Source organism: Salarias fasciatus, chromosome 11 (assembly GCF_902148845.1).
Source record: "Salarias fasciatus chromosome 11, fSalaFa1.1, whole genome shotgun sequence".
NCBI lineage: Eukaryota > Metazoa > Chordata > Actinopteri > Blenniiformes > Blenniidae > Salarias > Salarias fasciatus.
In genome coordinates, this window is record NC_043755.1 from 14,074,375 (window position 1) to 14,095,627 (window position 21,253).

The window sequence follows — 21,253 nt, forward strand, 5'->3', positions numbered from 1 at the left end:
GAAGGATTGTGATTGTGATTTATTCTTCAGTGAAGATGAACTTGAATGCTGCTATATTTCTTCTAGATGAAAAATAAAAAGAACTACTGAAAAGATCTCTGAAAGTTTTTCCATTCGTCTCAAGCAAGTCAGAAAAGGAGCAGAAATTCATGGATGATTTCAAAATTGCTTCCCCATATCCACATTAATAATTCAAGCCATCTTTTTATCCTAAACATAAACAGATCTCACTTTAACCATGCTTTACGCCACCGTATCACACCAGCCGCTTATTCATTATTAATGCCCGTGAATCTGAATCCCCCATCGCACCGAACAAACATGTCAGATCTCCCTGCAGCCTGGAGACGGTTTGAAAGTGGATCCGTGGACGTGTTTCTTTGCTGAGATCTTGAGGGTTAGACGGATTCACAGGACACAGCAGGATCTGCTCTCTTGTGCACCACAGCCGTATAATACCGCAGCGGGGCGTCTGTGACTTCTCCACAAATTAATAACCCATAACTGTACAAGCTGTCGCCGCCGCCGTGAGGAAGCGGGATGTTTTCTTTAGCTGGCAGACAGGGAAGCCACTGCTACAACGGCGCGGCGTTTCAGAGCTCGTGCTCCTGTTTGTCTCCGTCACCACAGCCGTTAATAGCTGTGCTCTGTTGACACTTCCCACACACTTACACTTATTATTTTTTTTATTTGCCACACTGGATCAGTTTCATCAACAGAGTCAGGAGTTAACCCGGTGCCCGGCTGCACGGCGTCTCTGAGCGTTTTGTCCTCATCTGCTGTGCTATTTTTGATTGTTTATTTCTACCTTGTTCATTTTCACTGGTAATTAAATCAAACTCATAGGAGATATTAATCTTCCAAAGACATTTTCTTGACAAGCAATTACACTCAGTATAAATGACCCCAGTGCTGAATGTTCAGACGACTGTTATTATATTAAATTCTTATATTTTTATCAGTGTAAAACCTGTAATCTCTGGGACAAAACTGAAACATTGGGACACTGCGTGAAATTGTTGGGACTTTCATGTGTTCACAGAAAATAATAACAGTGTCGTAAGATTTCTGATTTGCCACACACAGGCTGTGTGTGACCGCTAAATAAAGATGAAATGTGACAGCCTGCTGCAGCTCCGACAGCTGCAGGACAAACAGGTAGCCTCAAACGTCACCAAATCTCCGGCTGAATTGGCTCATCTCCTCCATGCATCAGCCGGACAAAGGAAAAAGACTCTGGCAAGAAGAAGTAATACATCTCCGAGATGTAGGGCGCCGTGTATCCCTTTATTCTCCGACCTTTCAGCAGATGTGAAGTGTGTGTGCTGATATCATGGCCCCCTGCTGCCATCTGAGGTAGTGCGAGCTGACAGCAGGCGTAAAACACAACTGTCCACAGCAGCAGCAGCAGCAGCATATGACCATTGACGGAAGCTGAAGTCAGTCTATCAGAGATTACTCATTAATAATAAATCAACTGTCAGGAGGTGAAGAAGAACGCAGTTGTCTTATGTGCTCATTTAAAAGTCACATTATCACTGTGTCATTACCCCCCCCCAAAAAAAGAAAAAGATCAGTACTTTTTCTTCTCTGACAGGAGGATGGGGGGCACGGAGAATCAGCATAATGCTTCCCAGGGTTTCCATTGGGCTGATGAGTGATGCCGGTAATCAGGCTGCCTGTACAGACTAATCATGAATGATTCTCCCCAAGGGGGAGAGGAGGAAAGTTAACGCGAGCGAAAGCTGCATTTTGTTCCTGCTGGCTGCTGTACGTCAAAACCCACTCCCCTGTGCTCTCTCTCACCTCGCATTTCCACCGGTTCTCAGAGAAAACCCGCCTCATCGTCTACACTCAATCTGCTGTCGTGGAGCGCACGTTAAGCCATTTTTTTAGTTCTCAGTGTGATGAATAGAGCTCTAAAAGTAACCCTCACTGTCCCCGGAGCTCCAGGAAGCAGAGACAGGTGGTGCTTGTTAGATTTCTGTCCCAGCTAAACCTAACTGAGTGATTTGACCTTTTGAACTGCAGCGTAATTCGATTCACGCCGGTGGGCTGAGCCGTCCCGCCTGGACTGCTGTCGGGGCCAGGGTTTACTGACGAGCCCTCTGGAGGGGTTGTGGGCCAAATACTGTACATGATGACCCCTGTAACCTCTATGTTCACACTCACTTCTCTCATCACACCTTCAATGAGAGAACATAAAAAAAAAAACATAAATATATAGATAAAATATGAGCTTCTGAAACCACATATTACTTGTTGAATGTTTTAACAGACAATTCAATGAGTTGCAATACCTCAGTTTAGTTCCATGGATTATGAAAATTAGTGCTGTGCAAATCCACTGACTGTCATGAATGATTAAACAAAACAACGGTCAGTAAAAGGAGTTAAACTTGAAGAACTTAATTAGTAAATGAAGGGCATGAAGACTGAGACCATGCCCGCAGTCAGAGCCCAACCAAATGAACTAAAGAAAAGAGTTCAGTGCAAATTAGCTAATGGTTAAAAGTTAAAACTGATATTTTTATATAAAAGCATATTATTTACACATTGGAAAAGCTACTATATACAATAATATTTATCAGTTCACAATGTGACACTGATGCAGGCAGTTCATGTTTTTACAACAGAATACAAGGTTTAGACAGAAGGACATGTGAGCATGCAGTCTCCTGTCTCTCTGTGTTTTCTCTGTGATGGATGATCGTTCTGTTCAGGAAGTGCTCTGCCTTCGTATTCAGTCAGCAGGGATTCGCTCCGGCACCCGAGCTGTAGGTTAGATCATATGGAAGCGGGACTGATAGAGCGTTATTGACATGGGAAGAAAATTCACCAGCTCTCAACCAATCAGTGTCTGAATGGAAAGTGTTTGCTTGAGTCCCTTGTTCAGACAGATCCCCGTTTTCATCCCTCCAGTAGATCCTCCTTCTTCTAAATTGCTTTTCTCATAATTTCCACGAAAACTGAAACATCACCAGTATATGAGGTTAGGCCCCACTATATTCCATTTTATTTCCTCTCCATCCTGTTTCCTCATAATCAACTCCTGAAACATTGAAGTAAATCTAAACAACGAGAAACACCTTTTAACAGAAACTTTAAATAAATATCCTATATTTAATAAAGATTCAATTGAGTATTAAGTCTCAAAATGAGCCAGAAAATCGTCATCCCCAGCAGACGCGCACATCTATATATAGATGGATGAAAAGGGAGGCTTTGAGAGCCGCTGTTTACCGTGACGGCCCTACTATTCTGACTGTCCGCGCTCCGCACGGCGCTGCCAGTGGCGTCTAAATAGAGAGAGTTTTATAAAGGTCAGATAGCAGAGTGCACAATGACCACTGCAATTATGGAGACAACAGGCGCAACTGAAGGAATTCTTTCATCGGCGTTCAAAAATCGCGATCAAAGCTGAATACCCTCTCAGACACACTGCGCATGCAGGTGCCCGTTTTTCAGCACATACGCATGTGATCACATGCAGCTGTGTGCGTACTGCTAATGGTTCCTAATGTTCATGATAATAGGCTGTGGACAAAAGGCAGCCACAGATAATTGATGAATTTGTAAAAAGACACACCAGCTGGGATTTAAACCGTCAAACGTGTGTGTAATTGAACACACCAGTGACATACAGTGAGCTGTGCATGTCAACCTGCAAAATAAACAATGAAACCCTTCATTAAGTTCCTAAAAATACTATTAATGTTTTGTTTTCTGTCAATTTTTGATGACAATGAAAACTACCCAGGGATTAAAATGATCCAAATGCATACACACCAGAGGGATAAACCTGAGCTGAACATGACCTCTACAGATTAACTATTGACTCGGAGCAAATACAGACGTCTCTAATGAATGTGCCTCTCTGTTTGTATACTTACATCACTGCATTTGCTCATACAGCCTGAACTGATACCAGCAATTACCTCAGTGGGCAATTTGTTGAAGCAATTTGTAAGAACTCACATGAAAATCCTCACACTCGACTATGAAAACCATCTTAAATGTTCAATAAGTCTCAGTGCTGGCAGGTAATTGCATCAGTCCAGTGGTTTAGTCAGGTGATATCACTGAGGTGAGAGCGCCGGGCTCGGTAGTGGAGCTCTCCTAACAAGCCAAAGGCCATGGAGGGTGGCAGAAGCGATCCAGGGTTGGAGGGGAAAAAAAACAGTGCAGCAATAAGAGGAACGGCTCAATAAAGATGCGCGTAATTGTGCTGTAAAGCTGTGACAATGCTCAGGCTGGTTATGACTGACAGTGTCTGCTGTGGCAGGTGGGACATCAGCCCGTAATGAACAAAATAAATGGATGTGATGAGGCGCTATTAGTTGCTGGGGCTAATTAGGAGATTTGGAAAAAGAAAAAAAAGGAGTGGGGGGGGAGGACGCTTTAGGCGGGGCAAGAGAGAGAGAGAGAGAGAGAGAGAGAGAGAGAGAGAGAGAGAGAGAGAGAGAGAGAGAGAGAGAGAGAGAGAGAGAGAGAGAGAGAGAGAGAGACGGAACATCCAACATCCTCCTGGCTCCACATCACTAGTTTTTTCGAGCAGTTCTCGTGCGCTCCTATGCACCCTCTTTGGAAATCTACGACTTTTTTTTTCTGCGCCGCGCTCAAGTCTCACTTGAATTGTTTCACAAAATAATTTTTTTTTTAAATATGGAGTTTTCCACTTTTCCCCCGGACGACTTCAGGGAGCGCTTCTCCGTGACTCCCTTTAACAGCAGCACGTCCGCGGAGGAGCTGCGGACCGCCGCGTCCAACCAGACCAGCAGGGACGCGACGCGGCTGCTGCTGGCGGTGAGCATCACGGCGCTCTACTGCCTGGTGTGCGTGGTGGGGCTGCTGGGGAACGTGCTCGTCATGTACGGGGTGGTCAGGTGAGAAAACCACAACTAATTAAACAAAAATTGAATTAAATTAAATTAAAATAAATAAATAAATAAATAAAAGAAGGGTTTAAGTTTAGTTTTTGGGAAAGAAATGTAAAAAAAAAAAAACCTTCTTGTTTCTCACAAGCTAATAAATAAAAGAGAATAATCAAATATCCCATCGGATAATTTCTCTCTCTCTCTCTCTCTCTCTCTCTCTCTCACACACACACACACACACACACACACACACACACACACACACACACACACACACACACACACACACACACACACACACACAGTGACCTCTGACTTCATCTCCTCTGCATTTGTAATTGTCTACAGTTTCAGTGGGTCTGAGAGCCACTTCCCAACTGAAGCACACACCCACACACACACACATCCTCCTCCTCCACAGAGACACAGGGAGGGGGTGGAAGGACCATATGATCTACAGCTTAGCCTGGAAATTACTCCATTGCAGTAATTATTCCTGACAGGAATTACGATGTGAACTCTACTGATTGATCTGAGTGGGGAAGCGGCAGCACACTGAGCTGTCTAAATTGATAACTGAGGTTCAGTCTGGTAGAAGGTGCGTCGGTAAATGTGATGATGTTCATGGGCAACATCAGTGTTGGGCCCAATGTGTCATTCAGTCTCACCCCTCTGCTGCAACTGAAGTAGAGAGATGTGTGGGAGGATGAAGTACGTGTGAGTTTTTGTAGTCTTGTTTTTCAATTTCACAACAGTCAAACCAAGGAAAATACAGTCCTGATTCTTTGGCAATGCATTTACGTTTCGAGTGAGATCAATGGATGGTGTGGAATAAATTAAAGGTCTTTACATGAGGGAGTAAAATAAAAAAGGTAAGACGGTCCTTTGTCTTTCCTTATCCTTGTCTGGCAGCAAAAGCATTCAGAAACTCAGTTTAATTAAATGTGAGCAGCTCGTGTCATGTTGTGGGCTTTTACATGGATAAATCCAGCCTCACTGACTGTCAACAGTTTGACAAGTATCCAGAAAATATGCACTGGTTAAACATGAAAGGAAGAAAAAACTAGAAACGTGGGATGTGAAGGTATAAGGTTTGCTGTGTAGTTGAACCTCGCCTGTTACGTTCAATACAGAATCACTTTGAAGCAGTTGTATATTTAGAGTTCTGCCATGACAGATTTCTACATCTGCATACCTCCTGTATTCTGCTTTTCAATCATTTCACAAAGAGGAAGTGACAGACAATTTGGCACCATTTATGTGATTCAGCAATAGAACAAATATTTAGTCTTCTGTAATCCCCTTCTCCCACCCTGCCAGGTACACCAAGATGAAGACGGCCACCAACATTTACATCTTCAACCTGGCTCTGGCCGACGCTCTGGCCACAAGCACCCTCCCCTTCCAGAGCGCCAAGTACCTGATGAGCACGTGGCCCTTTGGCGAGCTGCTGTGCAAGGTGATAATCGCCATCGATTACTACAACATGTTCACCAGCATCTTCACGCTCACCATGATGAGCGTGGACCGCTACGTTGCCGTGTGTCACCCCGTCAAGGCCTTGGACTTCCGCACGCCCGCCAAGGCGAAGCTCATTAACGTCTGCATCTGGATCCTCGCCTCCGCCGTCGGAGTCCCTGTGATGGTGATGGCCATTACCGAGGAGAAAGACGGTGAGGGAGTTTTATGATTGAAAGAGGAAAAAAAAAATCCAGGGAATGATCCTGTCTGTATAGAAATATCTGTTCGCTCAGGGTTTTTGTCTCTCTAGTTTTCAGTGTAGCTTTCAGGGAGTGATCACCACAAAAAGAGAAAACACTTCTGCTGGGTTATTAGCTCGAATTAGCGTCTCCACATGGAGCTCTATTAAACTTGTAATTGTTTTAACTCCTCAGGAAGAACCATCTGCAAGCTCAAATTTCCAGAACCGGATCTGTACTGGGACACCGTCACCAAAGTGTGTGTGTTCATCTTCGCCTTCGTGGTGCCCGTGCTGGTGATCACCGTGTGCTACGGCCTGATGATCCTGCGGCTGAAGAGCGTCCGCCTGCTCTCCGGCTCCAAAGAGAAGGACAGGAACCTGCGGCGGATCACCCGCATGGTGCTGGTGGTGGTGGCTGCGTTCATCGTCTGCTGGACGCCCATCCACCTCTTCATCATCGTCAGGACCGTGGTGAGCGTCGACGACAAGAGCCTCCTGGTGACGGCCAGCTGGCACCTGTGCATCGCCCTGGGCTACGCTAACAGCAGCCTGAACCCCGTGCTCTACGCCTTCTTGGACGAGAACTTCAAGAGGTGCTTCAGGGATTTCTGCCTGCCCTATCGCTCCCGTCTGGAGCAGAGCAGCTTCTCCAGGGCGCGGAACAGCGCCAGGGAGCCGGCGTCCGTCTGCGCCCGCGCCACCACCGACAGGCCGCCCGCCTGACTAGGCGTGGATCTGTCGGGCGGCAGGACGCTTCACAATGACCTCCCGACAGAGGTCACTCAGGTCTCCACCACGGGAGTCTGAATCCGTTTCAACAGCTGATTGTGATTTCGGTTTTATTTGACGAAACTTCTACGACTTGGTTTTTTGAAACACACTTTTAATGTGATCACAGAAATTCCTACGTGTGCCTGTGCAAAGGAACACTTCACTTTAAAAGTGTACATAGATACTTACGGTGTAAATAAGACACACAAAAATCAAACATTTAAGCAAACAGACATATCCTAAAAGTAGTGATCTTTAAGTTTTTGCCTCTGGTTAAACAGAAAACACTGTACAGTGTGTTTCACCTCCATATTAGGTGAACCGTCTGGGCCTCACAGTCTCAGTGATCAATGATCAGACTGTATCCTACGCATACAAACAATGTTATTAAGGTGTCTTTTTATGGGGAAAACTGTGTCCAGTGTGGGATTGGCTGAATCAGTCACCTGACCACGATCTGTCAGATCGCCGGTATTTGCCTGATGAAGACCAGACCAACTTCCGTGGAAGAAAGAAGAAGATGGAGCAGCTGCAGGTCACGTGCACAGATCACATTCTGCCACATGCAAAAGCGCTTTTTAATCGTCTGTACCTGCGGGGTCATTCACTGCATAAATGATAGAACAAAGATATATGATCACCTCTGGAGTGATTAAGACTCAGTGGAGAGCCAGCAGCATCCTGCTCACAGCTCCACCAGAGACACACATCATTAGAATCTGCAGCTTTAGAAAAACACATCAACATCAACACAACAATTACACAATAACACTTTGATCTCCAACACTTTCTCTAAAGAATATTTGTCCCTTAAGTTGTTCACTGCTCCATTATATTTCACTGCCGTTAGGATGAATGATGGCTTTCTTTAGTTTGATTATCTCAGATGAATATAGTTATAGAGATTTTATTACAGAATGTGTCGGTTTGCGTTGGTGGTAACGTTAAATTGGAGAATGGACTCAACACAAATAAATATAATGTCTCACAACTGATTTTATGACTTTGTTTTACAGTTGATCTACAGAATTCCATGTTGAAAGTGACACACAATGAGATAATGTGAATGTTGAGACTGCAGCTCTGTGTTCTTCAGGTTGAGGATGTATTCAGATTAAGTGTGTAGTTGTGGTTAGAAGAGGATTTTTACAAAGCCACACTCATAACTCAGAGCTCATTCTGAGGGAATATTCTGCACAAGACTTTCAGTGTTGATTTGTTTTTGTTTCTGTAGTTGGTGAAAAATGCTTGTAAAAGATGTAAAAGAAGTGACTTGGCCGTTTTGCTGTTGTGATGGAGCCATGCGGTGACGGCCGTGCTCCGCTGACTCACTGCTTCCACTCCTCCAGCAGTCAGGCTGCTCTCTTTTTGTGCACAACCAAAATCCTCAGACGGCTGTGAAGTGAAGGGCTGAAGGGTAAAGGGGCATTACTGTGGGGTAACTGGCACAGAGGCAAGGGCGTTAGGTGCATTAGCAAGCGGCTAGAATCTTCCTTTACATGTTAATGCTGCTAATGGACGGTTTTACACTCGTGATTGCTCGAGACTCGGAGATGTGGACAGAGAGGATCATTTTTCCACTGCAGTCATGCAGTTTTGTCAAACAGCTGAAATGTGTGTAATCGCATTAATAGCATATTTAGGTGACGACGTGGTTTGTTTCATTTCAGTGTGCTGTCAAGCTGTTGTACCGCTAGCCTTCGCGTTGAACCGATTACGAAGATCACGTGTTATATAACTACAAAGTACTATAAATGGCAGGTAATGTATTGTAAATGACGATGGGAAAAGAACATGCTTCCTGTCTCCCGTCTGGACTTTATCGGACTTTTTTTTTTTTTTTTTTCACCACTGTCATGTATGAAAATCATTTAAAAGTCCTGCAGAGTTTCCAACTTTAAGTCTACTGAATGAAAAATTGTACCTTAATGCCTTATCCACGTCTGTGTTTAACTATTTTTACAACAAAAAAAAAGGTGTTTTAACTTCAAACTGTGTTTCACATGTACAAAATATAAAGTACCTTATTGTATGAATATCTTAATTCAGTCTTCAGCCTTGGAAAACATTATTAATGTTACTGTATAAGTTAACTTTCGCTTTTATTTAAAAACACTGGTGTAATTATTTTAAGTTGTGTGCACTTTTGTGAATGCTGGCACAAGATTTCACTTGAGAGTGACAGCAGCTGACAGGACGAAGCATTTATTCTGGAAGGCAGCGGGGTTCCCTGAGGCCTGGTGGAGGCGCAGTCACAAGGGAAATTATGACACAAAGTGTCCTGAAAAAGAACGACATTTAAAAAAATAATGCAAAGATAATACTGGCAGAAGGAAGACAACCAGAATAAACATATTGGAACAAATTCTATTGCCATTACTATAAATGTTAATGTTATTCAGTGTATCCCAAGATAGGAAAATATCAAATACATGCATACTGGTTAAATTTAGTCATTTTCATTGAATAAATAACGTCATTTTCATTCACAATTTGGCTTCTTGCAGGGCGGATTAAAGAGACCCACCGCTGCTTTGGAGAATTTGCTCATTTGGTCAATGAAAGGGTTTTACTGGTGATATGAAAAGACCATATTATTTATTCTGTCACTCACGGTTCAATGGCTTTTCCAGCTTTTCAGTGGCTCAGCAGCTGGTATTTGGAGTCATTTTGTATTTTTGTATTATATATTTTTTTGTTTCTCCCTGTTTTTTGCAAATGGATATAAACTCTGTTTGGTGTGGACTGTTGATGGTAGGTTTGATGTTTTAGAAAACTGAAAGGGAACCACACAGTGCCCGTGTTTCTGGAAGAATCACATGTCACAGTAATGTGTCTTAAATGGACTTTACAGCCGATTGGATTTTATCTTTTCATGAATAAAACACATGAAATGTGATTCAAGCTATGACTCAAATCCCAGTGTGTCCTTTAATCTCCGAGAGTGAACGAATCGATGTTTAAAAATTAAATTCTCATTTCGGATAACGTGACGTATGACTTATAGCAGTTTGTCAACAGAGAGAAAAAACATATTATAGGTGGTCTAAACGCATGACATTGAGATGCATTCAATACTTAAATGAGACACATTTAGTTGAAATGCCAGAGAAGTCTGCAGAGACTGGACTGAAAATGACAAATTCTTCACATTAAGGGTTTGCGATCAAGGTTATATTATGAAATAAACATCCTATTCAGTTCATTTCCAATGGAGTGTACTCACTTAGAATTTCATTTCATACATAGTTTGACGTCTACATTTTGAATTACTTCTTCTCTTTTTGTGGGCGACGGTGCAGATTACATGCTCAAGAGAGCCTTCATACCATTTCACATGAAACCACTCACCTTTAAAAGATTGACAGGATGGTTTCCCAAAAGCTTCCAAGCTCCCATCAAAGACGGACAGTGACATTTGGGACGAGGAGGATGAAAAGAGGACATGTTTTTTTTGAAAGGTCTCCACAGCGCAAGCAGCAGAGTACAGATCGTCGCATGTTCCCTATAAAATACACATGGCCCGTGCCTGTATGTTCACTTTGAAAAAGCAAAGTAACAAAGTGTATAATTTGGATAATTTCAATAACAATGGGCACACAGGCACTCAAATTCAGTGAAGCTCAGGAGAAGAGAGATAATCTTGCAGAAGCTTTTGTTTATCGACGTCCTTCAGACATGTCAGCGCAGCTCAGAGCAGACACCCACATACGGGGTTATAAATCCAGCGTCACACCACCTCCTGACTGACAAGTGTGCAACCTGTCGCTGCCGAGTCGCTGCCATGTAACCAAAAGCAAACATGTTCACAGGCGGAGGATGATGATGATGATGATGATGATGATTACACAGGAGCATATTTGATAACTGGGCTGGATAAATAGATGCCATCTGACAAATTAGGTCACCAGACCTCAACCGAAACGCTTATGAAATGACAGAGAAATGAAATGCTGGGACACTACTGTTCTGTTTTGCGCCACAGTTGAGTTAATGGTTGAAAATGAGTCAAATAGTGTACATGGACCTATGGTGGACTATTAAAATAAAACATATTCCCCATGGTTTATTATGTATATCGCCATCCCGACATCATGTCCAAATAATATATTCATAATACACTTGTCCAGCTTGTTTAGTCACATCCTGCATCTTTAACCTGAATATTTCTTCTCATGCATCAAAGGGAATTCCAGCCGCCCTCATTAGTCTCACTGCGCTCAGGTTTAGGAGAGTTTCACCAAATCTGTCAGCAAATGCAAACATGAATATAATCTGGTGCATCGCCTCAAGGGAGATGACATGATTCATTTGAACTGGACACACACACACACACACACACACACACACACACACACACACACACACACACACACACACACACACACACACACACACACACACACACACACACACACACACACACAGGTTTCCAGGGACATGACATTGACTTATTCATTTCCTGTGCTGACTTTAACATCGGTCATAACTAATACTGACAGGATCCTAACTCTAACCTCCGTCTGATCTTTAAATATTTCTTCTCAGGAGGATTTTTCTCAAACTGAACTTGACCTTTGGCCTCATAAGATCAACATGTCTCTTTAATGTAAGTGTGTAAATCTGTCGGTCTGCACAACGGTGAAAAACACAAGCTGCAAGAGGGGCTCAGGTTTTCAGAGAAAAGATAACTACTACATTTACTAATATTAGTATGTAGTTTGAAACAGTTTAGTCATTTTAAACTGTAGTTGTGAATCATTATGAAAGGTTGCATAAATACATTAATTCACATGAACTCACAGCCTCAGCTTGCTCTTCATGGCTCCTAAAGTGAATTTCATTCCGTCACAAGACGGATCGTTTCCCTCACAAGTCGTTTCATCCTCGCTTTATCGGCTGCATCTTTCCGCAAAACTTGATTCTCTGGCTCGTTCCGTCCTCAGTCTATAAAGAGGATTTATACCATCGCGTATGACACGGACCTCTGTAATTATCACACAATCAATTTTACAGTGACATCCAGGTCTGCTGTGGGGATGAGTCACACGCCACGGCGGTTCAGTAACAGGGTTTAATGCCTGGTGTTATTTTGTCAATGTGACACATTCGGAAACGCGGAGTGCGTCAAGAGATCTGCCCTTCTTTAATGCCCTGGCACAGCTGTAGGTCCTTTGCTGCGGGCCTCGTGAGGAGGGCCTCCAGCCGCAAGACGAGAAGTCCAATCTATCAAGGCAATCACGGGTAATTACAAGCTCCGTCCGCAGGCGGTGGAGGACCAGCGGCTTAACAGCAAGAGAGATGTTCATTTGCTAATAATACCCTGTTTGGTTTCCTGTGCACACACTCTCAGAAGGCCGTGGCGTGTGTTTTTTGTCTTTCTTTTCAGGGCGCCAGCAGCAGGGGCATGTGGGTATCGTCGCCTTGCTACAACACAGAGCAGCATCGCACTCGTGTTATGAGAATCAAAAAGTCTAACATTCAAAGACTACTACAGTATTCTCTGTGGAGCAAATCATGAGTGGCATAAATAAGATTCAGTTCCTTTGAAAGTCCCTCGCCGATGTTTTTTCAGTTGTGAGGGTTTATCAGTTTCGTCCTCAACGTGTCGTGTTCAAGGACAATGGCAAATCAATAACTATTCACTGGAGTGTTACGCTCGAGGCCAACTCTGATTTCTGATCAGTCCACTGTTAAAACTGCTTATTATTCTGGAAACACATTGAAGGATATTAAAAAGCTGCCCGTCACACCATATTCAGCAGACTGCAAGCGGTCCATGATAAGAGTCCCGCTGGATGGGCGGCTTGATGAAGGGCCTCTCCAAAGCATTCGATTCATCAATAAACTCTGTATTTCCTGATTAAGACGTACTTGGAAAAACAGCACTCGACACGAGGAGGAGGCGACTCGATCCGCGCAGCGGTGGAGCAACTCAGACGTGTCGCTTCCCTCTCGAGGCGCTCGGATAAATTGTTGAAAAATTGCTGTAATTTTAATAACACGATGCCGCTCCTGCTCCCGACTGCAGCGAGACGTTACACACGCGCGCGCGTGGCGGAAAGCTCACACTAAAGAGCACATTAACCGAACAAAAGCTCCTGAAAGTCGAATGCACATCTCAGGGCCGATCAGCCGGTCGGTGCGATTAATTTCGCTCCCTGCGTTATTAGAGAGAACGAGCGGCGGCGCAGGTGCCCGGGACTCCTCGCGCTCCTCTGTGATTAGTTTAACTAGAGGAAGATTAACACCCACAAGCGTTATGAGAAATCCCATTTTGCCTCCCGCCAGTGAAAGGAACTAATGGCAGGATGTCTCTGCAAAAAAAAAAAAAAAAAAAAAAATCACATCTTTTGTGTTCTAAATGTGCAGCGGTTTAAATCGTTAACGCACTCAATGCTCCAGCATGTGGAAAGTTGGGTGAGGGGGGGGGGGAGATAAGCATCCATCTGTTACATTTCATGAAGGATTTCATAACCTCACAACCTCATTCAGCAACGTTGCCAAAAGCATTCATGTTATTGCACGTGCACCAAACTGTAATCAGGCAGGTACCATACATAGAAGAGATGATGTTTAAATTTAGATAAACCTCCTCCTTGACTCAAAATCCTTCCCACAGTCCTGGAAAACAAGGATAAAATCTTTGTGTAGTTTGATCTAGAAAATCTGTGAGGTCTGGGCGGCTCAGAACATAACGGAGGGTCTGAGGTGTATTTTGGGTCTAAAGCATTAAAGAGATTTGAAAAGTAGAAAGTGGAATTTTGAAATCAATTCTGTGAGACAGGAAGCCAGCGCAAAGACTTTTGAACTGGACTGTATGATCCAGTTACTTCATGTTACTTGAGTAGAAATGTGACAATCAGCTTATCTTTACTACATAAATCCATTAAAGACTGTTGTACAGTATCCAGGCCCCAACGCTGAATGTCTCATCTGTTCTACTGTACAAACACGGCCAATAAGACGAAAGGGATTAAGCAGCTGAAAATGTTTCTACTTCGGGATCTAAATATGAAAGATGGGCATCAGAGGCAGGTGAGCGGTTTGTCCAGGTCTTCCGCCTGGTGCGCCGCGTCCGCCCTGAACGATCGTTTCAGGCACCGACGCTGTGAAAACACCATATACACACAGCATGTGGTCACAGAGCAAGCTGCAGAAAATAAACCAACAAAGGGCCCAGTTCGATAAATTAACTGCTTATGAAAGATTCTTTAGCATTTCAAAGTGTTTGGAGAAGCTTTTTGCCACAAGGACCCGGTCCTCACACTTCATCTTCAGTCCTTACGGTCAGATGAAAGGGAGATGAGAAGAGCAGAGACTCCGTGCGTCTCGCCTCGCAATAAAAACAAAAGCGCGCCGCTTTGATGTACCTTTTTGTACTCGTACCATAATTTGCATTGTTAAGTGTTTCTGATTTACATTTGTGACTCTCTGGAAATAGGTGTTGTTTGCATGCATGAGGAAAATGAGGTGAAACCTCAACAGCATCAGCCTGAAAAAAAAACATTACTTTCCTTTTACTGAAGTGTAAATGTGACAATGTACAGTTAAAAATGTCATGAAATTACATGTTACATTGCAAAAATAAAGGGAAACTTAGAGAACACTTCCACTCCTCACATCACAGCTGACTTTTGGACAAACTGTTTTCTATCAAGCACTCACAATTTCCCACAGTTTCTTTTCCCCCCTCAACATTAAAGAAAAAAAAAAAACTTGAACCATTTTTTAAGTATAAAAAAGCAAACTTTATTTTAAGACAGGGGTTAACCCTAACCCTTCCAACCAAAAGCAGGATACAGTATGCTGTGTTACCAAATGTCCAAATACAACAATGTGCAGTGGATAAAAAGGAACAGTAGTTGCACGTTTTATTTGCCTCCCATCAATCTACTGTCTGAACCAGTCCAGATAATTATTGCTTTAAGGAAAACATTATAAAAAACTTCAGAAGTCAACCAGTATGCACTCTCTTCTGTTACATACATGCACCATTACATACAACCTCTCAGTCATAGAAATGACTCCAACTTCAACAGCTAGGTTTCCTTTTTTTTAAAAAAAATATTCTCTCATTTGTCATGATCTACCAAAAGAAGGCCATGAAGCTCCCCCACCCCCATGCTAAGACAAAAGAGGTGGCGACCTGATCCCACCCAGCGCAGCCCGGGAAGTCGACCCCTTCCCAAGATTTAAGCACCCATAAGCAGAAGGCTCCACCTGGAAACATCATTTGTCCTGCTTGTCTTTGGCCAGAAGGACCGTGTGCTGCCCTCCGCTGGAGACCATCAGTACTACACGGTTCTCCAGCTGCTGCCCCGTCATCTTCACCGGGCTCCACTCGTCATCCTCCTCTCCTGTGCCGAGCTGCAGGTTGGTGCCCATGCCCCAGGCGTACACAGACCCTGAATCACAGGAAACACAATGACAGACCTGTAACAACATCACTGACACGGAGGGGAGATCAAGACACTGGTTGACAAACTGTACAAACTCAACTGAAGGAATGCCACATGAGGACAAAAAGCTTCTTCATCATGACGAAAACAGAAACGTAGATTTCAAGATCGTAGCACTCAGAATCTCAGGAAGACAAGGAGAGTCGAGGTTGTTTATTTTCTGTAACTTTGATCAAACTGTGCTTGAAAAGTACTGAGTGTGAACATGATCAATAAAGACCGTCAGAATCAAACTTTTAAATTTTGGTTTGAACAAATTTTTTCACATAAAAAAAGCTGGAATCAAACATTTTATGCCTCAGTTCTGAACAGACACTGTTAAACTGTTCATACAGTAGTTTTCTGACTCAAAGAGGTCAGGATACATCATGAAGGCCTGAACTCGGCTGATATTAACTCAGCAAGCATCACCCAAAGTCTTCATGGATTTGGAGATACATCTACCGTATTTATCGGGCTATAAGGCACCCTTAAATCCCTAAAGTTTCTCAAAAATCAACAGCACGCTTTATGTATGAACCGCTCAGCCACTGTAGTCAGGAGCCTGGGGGCGTACCGGTAGAAGGCAACACCAAAAGAGATGGCGGTAGTGGAATTGCTGGAACGCAAGCTGCCAAAAAAAACCCTAAGAAGAAGAAGACGGACCTCACAATAGTGCCTGTTAACGTTGCTTAATGCGCCGTATTCATTTATGATTGCAGCATCTTTGCTGCAGATGTTATTCACTTTTAACCAGTAAGTTGTGTTCTGCGAGTTCCTATGTTTTCAAGTTACCTGAATGCACCGCAAGGACATGAGTGACTGGGAGGGAGCAGGCGGGCGGGACGAGGAAGTGAGCGTGTGCGTGCATGCCTCTGAGAACCAGAGATAGAGCAGCCTCTCAACCGTTTTTTCTTCTGGTTAGACTTGTTTTGCTGTGGCGTTGGTTTGGTTAATTACAGAGTAACCTCAGATCTGAAGCTTAATAAACCAGTATTAAGACACCCAGCTCGTCTTCCTTCCAACTGTACCGCTGGACGATACATTTATTTATATACACACCCCAAACAGGACAGGCACAGGCTGCAAAGAACAATCGCGTCTGCAGAAAGAATAATAGGAGCCGACCTGCCGAACCCTGCTAAATACTGCTCGATTGATCCACTGCTGCATTCACTGTCCCCTCACCGTCTTTAGTGACCACGAAGCTGACAGATGCTCCACAAGCTACTGCTTTAGCCGGCTCCGTTAGCGTTACACGTGTGGGTTCACTCTTCTCTTCTACTCCTGGGCCCAGACCGAGGCGGCCGTAGTCTGCTCTGCCCAGGCTGTACACATGCCCTTTAAAAAGGAGGAAGGAAAACATGACATAAGCATCATTTTCTCAGTTTATCTCATTCCTGTGGGGGGGGGGGGGGGGGGGGGGGGGGTATGGATGCATGTGTTTTATAAAATTGGATTAATTAAGGGTTTACATTCTGGCTCAGCATCAGCCGTTTTCATTTTTGTTTAAAAAGAGTTTAACAGGAGGACTTTTATCGATCAGACAAATTCGGATCACCTTCAGCATCACGGCAGACGGTGTGATGTTGTCCTCCAGCAAATTCGGCCCAGGTCGTGGTAGAGTTCTTGAAAGTTGTCAGTTTTACCGGGACATAAGAAGTGTTGAGATTCTTATTGCCTAAACAAGAAAAATACAGAAAGATTTAAAAAAACAACAACATACAATTCCAGAAGCTAGAAGTCCCACACTGACCCAGCTGGTAATAGTTTGAGAGGCCGAATCCATACACATGCCCCTCTTTCGTCACAGCAAAGGTGTCGTATGCTCCGCAGAACACATCGATGAAGTGAGCCTTCCCTTTGACTCGGACCGCCTGAGGCTCCAACAGCCTCGCTGTATGCACAAAATAAGGTTTGAAAAACAAAATCAAAAAGAACTGGTAACACAATTATCATTTAAAGTAATGAAGAAAAAATAAACAAATGACACTGTTCTGGGTTTTTTTTTTTTGCCATTAAACTGAAAAACTCATGCATTCCTTACCGAGTCCTGTCCTGCCTCCTCTCTCTGAAAAAATCGCAGGCACTCTCCCCAACTGCCCCTGCTCCGCTGAGCCCGCAGTGTAAAGGTTTCCCTCCTGTGTCAACAGAACCACGTGATCGTTCCCTGTGAAAAGTATTGTTTCAGTCATATTTTTTCAACTAAGTATGTGGTTTAAAACAAAAATAAATAAATAAAAAGTTTAATACCTGAAGCAATTTTCACAACAGGCTCTTCCAAGGAGAGCTTGACGGGCTTAGGAGATGAGTTCAAGGGCTCCAGAAGACCAATGACACCATTGTTATCCTGGAGAAAAAGAATACATGCAAACCACTGAGAGCTGCCATCACTGTGTTGCAGTGCTCTGGACTCTGTCGCTGTGTTTGCCCTGTAATGGAAAGCTATCCCGTCTTGGGATAAAAGGTAAAATGAACATAAATATGATTTCTTTGTGGGCAAGTTACACAGAAGAAGAAAAAAGTTTCATATTACAAAAATAACAAAACCTAACAAAATACATACACAAAAGCTCATTTTCTATGTGAAGATGGTTGCAATGGTTGGTAACGAACCCTGTAGCTGCCCCAAATGTACACCGATCCACTGTCTGTCAGTGCAAGAGAGTGGCTGTCCCCCGCAGACACCTGAACCACCTTCTCATCAAGCTCCACCTTTCCTGGAACCGTCTCAGACCCTTCTCGGCCAAGAGCACCTTCGTCATTACAACCGAAGGTGTAGACCTAAAACAAAAACAAAAAGACAAGAGCTTAAATTGAAGCAAAAGATAGACGTTTTTTTTTCTTTCTGGAGAAACAAAGGAGATCTTTGCTTACATTTCCAGACTCACTGAGGCATACAGTGTGCATTCCTCCAGCTGTCACCTGCACAATTTTCTCTGGCATAGAGACGAGGCCCGGTTTCTTCCTCTGTAGGACGTCCTCACCTAAACCCAACTGTCCCACATCGCCCTGACCCAAAACCAGAACCACGCCAGCTTCTGTACCATGGCTCTTGTGCGATACTGAAACACACACACACGCAGCGTATTTTCATACAGCCTCACTTAACCTCAAGTGCAATAGCGTAGAAATTTACTACAGCACTGAAATGTCTGCATCGTTCTGTCTCACCAAGTAATACTTGACATTTCAATACTGGGATTATTCACCTTTTACTTTCTTGGGCGCTGCTTCATCTTGTATAACAGCTTCAGATTTTCTCTTGGCAGCAGTGTTTCTGGCAGGCATGGCGGCAACACCTTTGGACTATCAGGAAAAGAAGCTCAGGTTACATTAGATGACCTTATTAATGAGCAAGAGCTGCAATATGGATGGGCTTGCAGCTCACAAATTTTAAAAGAAGCATGCAAATGTCACCAAAGTTACAAAAATTCTAACTTATGCATATCAGAAATAATTATTGATCAAGTGAGCAGCTGGGATTTCCAAAATGACTCAAGATCTTTGTCCAACAGTTTGTCAAGTAGTTTGAGTGAAAAACTTCTGCTGCCCACCTTTTCTTTGGTTGATCATAATAAGTAACAGATCCTGGACTACATTACACGTTGCTCGATTTACAATGGGAAAATAAAAGTGAATTTGATCCCATAATATGTGAAAATACCCCATAGCACGATTATTCACTCTGAAAGCTTTAGTTGACTCTAGACAGTGGACTGAAAACACGTTGTAGTTTTGAAACAGCACACACCCTGCATGCCCATGCATGCCATATGAGGGAATAAAGCTTTACTATACCCACACTGGCAAGATGTGGCAGATCTGGAAATACCAATGGTACGCCTGCTCCTCAACAAGCCCCGAGGCCTGTGGGGCACAAGCAGTCTTTATTTGAATCGTGACATTAAGCAGAAGCTGCCGAGGTTCAGCAGCTGTTAGGGGCTCATCTCCATGTCTGGCTCAGTGTCACGTTTCCTTCAGTCCTCAGACAGCTGTGCCTCATCTGCTCTACTCCCGTGCGGCTGTGAGACCACCGTCCGCAGGAAGAGAGCACGAGGACCACGGACTCAACTACAGCCGTGGTTTAGACGTCAGGTAAACACAACCCGACAGAGAGGGTGCAGTCAGCACGAATACACTGACCAAACATGGAGAGAGTGCAAAACAAGCTGCGTACTCTCGTGCAGCAGAACCCATGTGTCCTTGCTACCGTTTGAACTTAGACCAGTCGCTCAATCAGATCCTTAAAACTAAAATTTAACTGCAAAAAACAAAACAAAAACCGCGACACAATCAACTTATTTCACAACAGGTAAACAAAACGAAAAATACGCGTCGCTTCAGGTTGAAATGAAGCTCATTTGAGGTCAGCGAAGCACAGAAACTCCCAAGTCAGGCTGGCTAAATGTTTGCTAGCCGCTGCTAGCTAGCCGGAGTCGTTAGCGTGACACTCAGAAATGAATGAACCCCAGAAGTAAAACTCATTCCATCCCGCCGGGTGAACGGCGTACTGTTAGTACTACCTGTCTGTGCAGTCGGTCTTTGTAGAAAATGATAAATCACAAACCTGTGATATGTAGACACCGGTAATTTAAAAGAGAAACGAGTAAACGAGTCCTGTTCCGCGGTCTTCAGCCGAGCAACAACCGCGAGGCTCACGTTGTGTGCGTGACCTCGGTAAGCCCCGCCCTCTTAAAGAGACAGCAGCGTTCCGCCTGATTCCACCACGAGACCGCAAGAGAGCAGAGTGGGGCAAGAACCGCGCAACTAAATATCTGCAATAAACTTCCAAGTGGTGGAGTAAGTACCATCATTAATTATGCTGTGAAAAAGTGCCACTGATAGAGGAGAAGAAGGCTCCCACACCAGTTTATCTATTAAAAACTAATGCTAAGTTGCGGAGTAAGTACTTATTTAATTTTTTTTAATGAAAATATTGATTATTTGCACTGACTTTCGGTACATTATTTTAAAATAACTACAGTTGTACTAAATTACAATTCTTGTTAGAATTACTTGTTTCTTGTTCGAAAAAACTAAAAATTAAACTAACCTGAAATGAACTTTTTAACCGTCATGGTCAAATGCAGTCATCCATACATGCATCTTCTGTTTTGTGTTATATTGTGCATGGTTGCAGGGCAATGAGAGCAGGATGCACTTTAGACAGGTCACTTAATCACAGAGCAAACAAAGAGACGGACAACCAAACACGCTCACACAGTGTGAGGGGAAACCCACATACACACACACACAGGGAGAACATGCAAACTCCCCATTGAAAGGATCTGAACCCATGGCTGTGAGGTCCAACGTACAGAATGGATAATCTCCTCCTGCTATTTCTCAGAAAAACAATAACGGCAACAATAAAGCCATCGCCGTTAGTGCTTCTCTCCCTGCTATTGCCGTCGACGTCTGGTGCTCGCTAAATTGACATTAACACCACACACTGCGGC

At 43.6% G+C, this 21,253-nt stretch overlaps 2 protein-coding genes across 4 annotated transcripts; one reads left to right on the forward strand and one right to left on the reverse strand.

Moving 5' to 3' along the window:
* The first annotated feature begins 4,665 nt into the window (after positions 1–4,665).
* On the forward strand, positions 4,666–7,550 carry oprd1b (opioid receptor, delta 1b). The gene is made up of 3 exons (XM_030102767.1): positions 4,666–4,886; positions 6,198–6,550; positions 6,773–7,550. Exons 1-3 carry the CDS (start codon positions 4,666–4,668, stop codon positions 7,300–7,302), a joined length of 1,104 nt encoding a protein of 367 aa, XP_029958627.1. The 3' UTR covers positions 7,303–7,550.
* Positions 7,551–15,580: 8,030 nt separating this feature from the next.
* Positions 15,581–20,447, reverse strand: rcc1 (regulator of chromosome condensation 1). 3 transcript variants are annotated; one of them, XM_030102757.1, is made up of 11 exons: positions 20,362–20,447; positions 19,597–19,661; positions 19,004–19,100; positions 18,669–18,856; positions 18,408–18,575; positions 18,045–18,141; positions 17,839–17,961; positions 17,548–17,688; positions 17,353–17,472; positions 16,980–17,132; positions 15,581–15,758 (listed from the first exon to the last, which is right to left on the reverse strand). In XM_030102757.1, exons 3-11 carry the CDS (start codon positions 19,080–19,082, stop codon positions 15,583–15,585), a joined length of 1,245 nt encoding a protein of 414 aa, XP_029958617.1. In that variant the 5' UTR covers positions 19,083–19,100; positions 19,597–19,661; positions 20,362–20,447; the 3' UTR covers positions 15,581–15,582. The 3 variants fall into 3 exon arrangements, with proteins under 3 accessions (XP_029958617.1, XP_029958619.1, XP_029958618.1); XM_030102759.1 differs by lacking the exon at positions 19,597–19,661 and having other exon boundaries at positions 20,362–20,445; XM_030102758.1 differs by lacking the exon at positions 20,362–20,447 and having other exon boundaries at positions 19,597–20,339.
* Between the last annotated feature and the right edge of the window lie 806 nt (positions 20,448–21,253).

Excerpts from the sequence above, each read along its gene's own strand:
- oprd1b (XM_030102767.1), top strand. The coding sequence starts at position 4,666 with ATGGAGTTTTCCACTTTTCCCCCGGACGACTTCAGGGAGCGCTTCTCC. Across the intron at positions 4,887-6,197 it reads GTCATGTACGGGGTGGTCAG|GTACACCAAGATGAAGACGG; the intron begins GTGAGAAAACCA and ends CCACCCTGCCAG. Across the intron at positions 6,551-6,772 it reads CATTACCGAGGAGAAAGACG|GAAGAACCATCTGCAAGCTC; the intron begins GTGAGGGAGTTT and ends TTAACTCCTCAG.
- rcc1 (XM_030102757.1), bottom strand. The coding sequence starts at position 19,082 with ATGCCTGCCAGAAACACTGCTGCCAAGAGAAAATCTGAAGCTGTTATA. Across the intron at positions 18,857-19,003 it reads AGCGCCCAAGAAAGTAAAAG|TATCGCACAAGAGCCATGGT; the intron begins GTGAATAATCCC and ends TGTGTGTTTCAG. Across the intron at positions 18,576-18,668 it reads GCCTCAGTGAGTCTGGAAAT|GTCTACACCTTCGGTTGTAA; the intron begins GTAAGCAAAGAT and ends TTTTTGTTTTAG.